Below are 6000 nucleotides of genomic sequence, written 5' to 3'. Positions count from 1 at the left end.
AGGATTTTAAAATTACGTTCCGGCGTTGTGATTGGTTGCGTCGCGGTCACATGGGCGACGCAACCAATCACAAGCCGTGACGTCACGGGAGGCTGGACACGCGCGCATTTTAAAATCCTGTGATCAAGTCCTGTGATTGCCGGTATCGGCCGATACTTTCCGATACCGATACTTTCAAGTATCGGACGGTATCGCTCAACACTAGTGGTCACTCCTGAGCACTGTCCACTCCTGAGCGCGGCCCACAACTGAGTGCTGGCCACTCCTGAGCGCTGATAACTCCTGAGCGCGGTCCACTCCTGAGCGCGGTCCACTCCTGAGCGCGGTCCACTCCTGAGCGCGGTCCACTCCTGAGCGCGGTCCACAACTGAGCGCTGCCCCCTCCTGAGCGCTGCCCACTCCTGAGCGCTGCCCACTCCTGAGCGTGGCCAACTCCTGAACACTGTCCACTCTTGAGCGCGACCTACTCCTGAGCGCGACCTACTCCTGAGCGCGGCCCACTCCTGAGCGCGACCTACTCCTGAGCGCGGCCCACTCCTGAGCGCGACCTACTCCTGAGCGCGACCTACTCCTGAGCGCGACCCACTCCTGAGCGCGACCCACTCCTGAGCGCGACCCACTCCTGAGCGCGACCCACTCCTGAGCGCGACCCACTCCTGAGCGCGACCCACTCCTGAGCGCGGCCCACTCCTGAGCGCGGTCCACTCCTGAGCGCTGTCCACTAAGGACCAGCTCCAGAAAGTTTGCTCGCTCCTGATAAATCGCTTTCAGAAAATGCTGCTGACACTTGACCAACCATCCCAGTGCTGCCCTTGCTTGACCTATCAACTCTGAACACCACCCATCTCTGGTGACAAGCTGTCTGCAGAAAGTTCTGCCACTCCTGAGCAGCCATGCACAAGTGTCCAGATAGTGTCCTGGAGGACGAGACTCTGGCCCTGCTGTCTCATACCCAGGGGGAAATCCGGCAATCATCCTCTCACACAGTGCAGATTCCTCTGCTGGGAAATGTCCTGACTGCAGTGTCAGGTCTGAAGGCTGCAGAGAAGCCTCCACATTCTGCCATGGGAGAGGGAGGGAGAGAACAGCTGCTCCTCAGCCGATGATGTCGTTTGCTGGCTCTTTAAACCCTGCCGGCTATGGGGAAAGGGAGGCAGAGAATGTGTGTTATAATGAGGCAATGAGTGTTCCCAGCACCTCCCAGAAAATGAAAAAAAGTGTTTGCATGGGACCGAGATGTATATAAAGGCGTCCAGGAGGCTGATGCTGCCTGTGAGCTGGCAGGTAGCACAGAGCAGCACATCTGGATGAACTTCAGGCCATTCTCCATCCATCACATCTTGTATTGTGGCCAGTTTTTGGGCTCCCGGTGAGTGATCGGCCACCATGCACACACATCTGGCTGTCACTTTGCTGCTTGCCCTGGATCTCCTCTTCCCAAGTCCTTTGTGCTCTTCTCTGGACGGGGTCCTCGTCACCCCTAAAAGGCTGGATCCTGATCTCAATGGAAGGCTATATTTCCTGGAAAGTAATGACCAGATTACAGACAGAGGAGTCATTTTCCAGATCTCGGCTTTCCAGGAGGATTTTTATCTGAATTTGAGTCCTGATTCTCAGTTTCTTGCCCCAGCCTTTTCCATGCATTTTCCTGGCGCTCTCCCCAAGCCCTCGCCAAGTGTCAGGCATTGCTTCTACTCTGGAGACGTCAATTCTGACCGGGACTCGTTCGCAGTGCTGAGCCTTTGTGGAGGACTTCGGGGGGCTTTTGGCTACCACGGAGTCGAGTATTTCATCAGCCCTTTGAAGAACTACACGTTAGACCCCTTTCCAAGAGGTCAGCAGGAGACGCACCTGCTGCAGAAAAGAAGGGCCCCCCACTCCCAGGTAGCGGAGACCACATCCAGGTGTGGGGTCAGCTCTGCACTGAACCATGGCATCCTAGAGGCTCTGCAGAGATACAAGGGATCCAAGAACCCAGGCAGCCATGGCAATGGTACCAGGTCCAGGGGTGGTCGCCGCTCTCGGCGCTTTGCTTCCATCACGAGACATGTGGAGACATTGATTGTAGCTGATGAGTCCATGCTGAAGTTCCATGGAGATGACCTTCAGCACTATTTGCTCACATTAATGGCCACGGCAGCCCGATTATACCACCACCCCAGCATCCAGAACCCCATCAACATCGCAGTGGTCAAATTCATGGTACTGACTGATGACGGCAATGGTCCAAAAGTGACCACCAACGCAGCCATGACCCTGAGGAGCTTCTGTGCCTGGCAGAAGAAATGGAACAAAGCGAGTGACAAGCACCCGGAGTACTGGGACACGGCCATCCTCTTCACCAAGCAGGTGAGCACTGAGGGCATGAGTGTGGATACATGGTGATGCTGGGCACAGGATGGATGCGTGTTGACGTTGGGCACGGGATGGATGCACGGTGATGCCGGGCACGGGATGGATGCGCGTTGACGCTCGGCACGTGATAGATGCGTGGTGACGCTCGGCACGGGATGGATGCGTGGTGACGCTCGGCACGGGATGGATGCTCAGCAGGGGTGGATTAAGGGTAGCCAGGGCCCCGGGCTGTTCAGACACTGTGGGCCCCCGGTCATGTGACGGGGTCATGCGACGGGGTCATCATATACCTGAACCAGAAAAATAGTTCAGTTATAGAAACTATAACCTGTCAAATATCCATTGATCTAGTCAATTTACCCTTCAGTTCAGTATATGGTATACAATGTATAGTGTCAGTGTATAGGTAACACTGACACACCAGTGACGTCTCTAGGTGAAGTCCTTCATGTTTCATCCAGCACAGACTGCCATCACTTCATTTAGCCAGGACTCGTCTCTGCAGGAAATAACACAGTTATCTCGAGCTCCGCTTGTAGAACACATTACTTAATTTTTCTCAACTTCTACATTACACCACATAAAGAAAAAGAGGCGACATAGTATCTCTCTCTCTCTCTCTCTCTCTCTCTCTCTCTCTCTCTCTCTCTCTCTCTCTCTCTCTCTCTATCTATATATATATATATATATATATATATATATATATATATACAAAAAAGGTTGCACTCTATCGTGCCAAAGCATGTCTAATATGGAATACTTGAAATTTGAATAGCAAAATGGCTTTTGAACATTAGAAAATTATTTAAGAGACGCTTAGCACAGAATTTGATATAATCAAATAGTGTGTGCCCATCAACCGACGTCAAGGTGGTCTCATAAACTGATGGGTCCCTGACCTCCCTGTCCAAATGTGAACACTTACCAAAGGCCAATGTCTGTATGCCTGGGTGAATGTGAAAACCTCTGTTCAGCACAGCCTACATATGAGTTGGCCGGGACCAAGTGTAATGAGATGCAATTAAAAACCACATGGTGATGGGAGGAGTGCTCAGTCAATAAGCTAGCATTGAAATGACAGAAAAAAGACTCGCACATCCTAACTAGTGTGAATAGGTGCATACCAGGAGCAGCTACCTCCATACATAAATATACAAAAAAGGTTGCACTCTATCGTGCCAAAGCATGTCTAATATGGAATACTTGAAATTTGAATAGCAAAATGGCTTTTGAACATTAGAAAATTATTTAAGAGACGCTTAGCACAGAATTTGATATAATCAAATAGTGTGTGCCCATCAACCGACGTCAAGGTGGTCTCATAAACTGATGGGTCCCTGACCTCCCTGTCCAAATGTGAACACTTACCAAAGGCCAATGTCTGTATGCCTGGGTGAATGTGAAAACCTCTGTTCAGCACAGCCTACATATGAGTTGGCCGGGACCAAGTGTAATGAGATGCAATTAAAAACCACATGGTGTTCACATTTGGACAGGGAGGTCAGGGACCCATCAGTTTATGAGACCACCTTGACGTCGGTTGATGGGCACACACTATTTGATTATATCAAATTCTGTGCTAAGCGTCTCTTAAATAATTTTCTAATGTTCAAAAGCCATTTTGCTATTCAAATTTCAAGTATTCCATATTAGACATGCTTTGGCACGATAGAGTGCAACCTTTTTTGTATATTTATGTATGGAGGTAGCTGCTCCTGGTATGCACCTATTCACACTAGTTAGGATGTGCGAGTCTTTTTTCTGTCATTTCATAGTATCACTCTACACAGTAACAGGACCGCCCCCCCATTTAAAACAGTGTCCTCAAAAAATAAAATAAATACATCACTGCAGTAATAATATCCCTTAATTAGCCCCTATGGTAATAATAATATCCCCCATCCTGGCCCCGTGTATCTCATTCCTGGCTCCAGCCATATGTTCTCCCATCCTGCCCTCATGAGTATCCATCCTGCCCCATATGATATCCCCATCCTGCCCCATCAGTCTCCATCGTATCCACATGATCCTCCACAATCTGTCTCCAATCCTGCCCCATGTCTTTCATTCTGCCCTGTGTCTCCAATCATGCCCCATATCTACATTCTGCCCATGTCTCCAGTCCTGCCCCCAATGTGTCCACTATCTCTGCCCCCAGTGTCCACTATCTCTGCCCCCAGTGTCCAGCATCTCTGCCCCCAGTGTCCAGCATCTCTGCCGCCAGTGTCCAGCATCTCTGCCGCCAGTGTCCAGCATCTCTGCCGCCAGTGTCCAGCATCTCTGCCCCCAGTGTCCAGCATCTCTGCCCCCAGTGTCCAGCATCTCTGCCCCAGTGTGTCCAGCATCTCTGCCCCAGTGTGTCCAGCATCTCTGCCCCAGTGTGTCCAGCATCTCTGCCCCAGTGTGTCCAGCATCTCTGCCCCAGTGTGTCCAGCATCTCTGCCCCAGTGTGTCCAGCATCTCTGCCCCAGTGTGTCCAGCATCTCTGCCCCCAGTGTCCAGCATCTCTGCCCCCAGTGTCCAGCATCTCTGCCGCCAGTGTCCAGCATCTCTGCCGCCAGTGTCCAGCATCTCTGCCGCCAGTGTCCAGCATCTCTGCCGCCAGTGTCCAGCATCTCTGCCGCCAGTGTCCAGCATCTCTGCCGCCAGTGTCCAGCATCTCTGCCCCCAGTGTCCAGCATCTCTGCCCCCAGTGTCCAGCATTCTGGCCCGGGCCCCCCGGATTGCTGTTCGAAATTAAAAAAACAAGTTCTCCTCACCTGTCCGCGCTCCTTCGGCGAAGCTCCCTCCTTGCAGCTGAAGCACACACTCGCTGGCGACTGGCAATGACATCAGACACCGGTGACGTGCGCGCTGAAGCTGATGTCAGCTGCCAGCCTCCGATTGGCTGGCGGCTGTTAACTATTGACTAGCACGTCAATAGCGTTAAACTGCCTCAGCGCCGGTAGGGGTCCGGTGAGCAAATGAGATGGGGCCCAATGCGGGCCCTCTCTGCCCACCGGGCCCATATGTCAGTCAGAGCAGTAATGCCCTCATGGCGGCGGTCAATCTGAGTGGTTGCTCAGGGCCCCCCATACCACTGGGCCCTGGCCTACCACCCAGATTGACCTCATTATAATCCGCCCCTGATGCTCAGTGACGCTCGGCATGGGATCGATGCGTGGTGATGCTGGGCACGGCATGGACGTGCAGTGACGCTGGGCACGGGATGGATGCGCGGTGATGCTGGGCACGGGATGGATGCTCGGTGACGCTCGGCATGGGATGGATACTCGGCATGGGATGGATGCTAGGTGATGCTGGGCGCGGGATGGATGCTCAGTGACACTCGGCATGGGATGGATGCTCGGTGACGCTGGGCACGGGATGGATGCTCGGTGACGCTGGGCACGGGATGGATGCTCGGTGACACTGGGCACGGGATGGATGCTCGGTGACGCTGGGCACGGGATGGATGCATGGTGACGCTCGGCACGGGATGGATGCTGGATGCGCGGTGATGCTCGGCACATGATGGAGGCTCGGTGACGCCGGGCACGGGTGGGATGCGCGGTGACGCTCGGCACGGGATGGATGCGCGGTGACACTGGGCACCGGATGGATGCTCGGTGACGCTCGGTACAAGATGGATGCGCGGTGACGCTG

General features: G+C 53.3%; 1 protein-coding gene across 1 annotated transcript in view; it reads left to right on the top strand.

Moving 5' to 3' along the window:
* Positions 1-1253: 1253 nt before the first annotated feature.
* The window catches only part of ADAMTS15 (ADAM metallopeptidase with thrombospondin type 1 motif 15), a 120728-nt gene continuing 115981 nt past the window's right edge, over positions 1254-6000 (top strand). Inside the window, exon 1 of the mRNA XM_077249357.1 lies at positions 1254-2349. Coding sequence (XP_077105472.1) covers positions 1387-2349 — 963 coding nt within the window. The 5' untranslated portion in view covers positions 1254-1386. The remainder of the gene's footprint in view (positions 2350-6000) is intronic.

This window comes from Ranitomeya variabilis, chromosome 4 (genome assembly GCF_051348905.1).
Source record: "Ranitomeya variabilis isolate aRanVar5 chromosome 4, aRanVar5.hap1, whole genome shotgun sequence".
NCBI classification, from domain to species: Eukaryota; Metazoa; Chordata; class Amphibia; order Anura; family Dendrobatidae; genus Ranitomeya; species Ranitomeya variabilis.
This window is presented reverse-complemented; position numbering and strand designations above follow the sequence as displayed.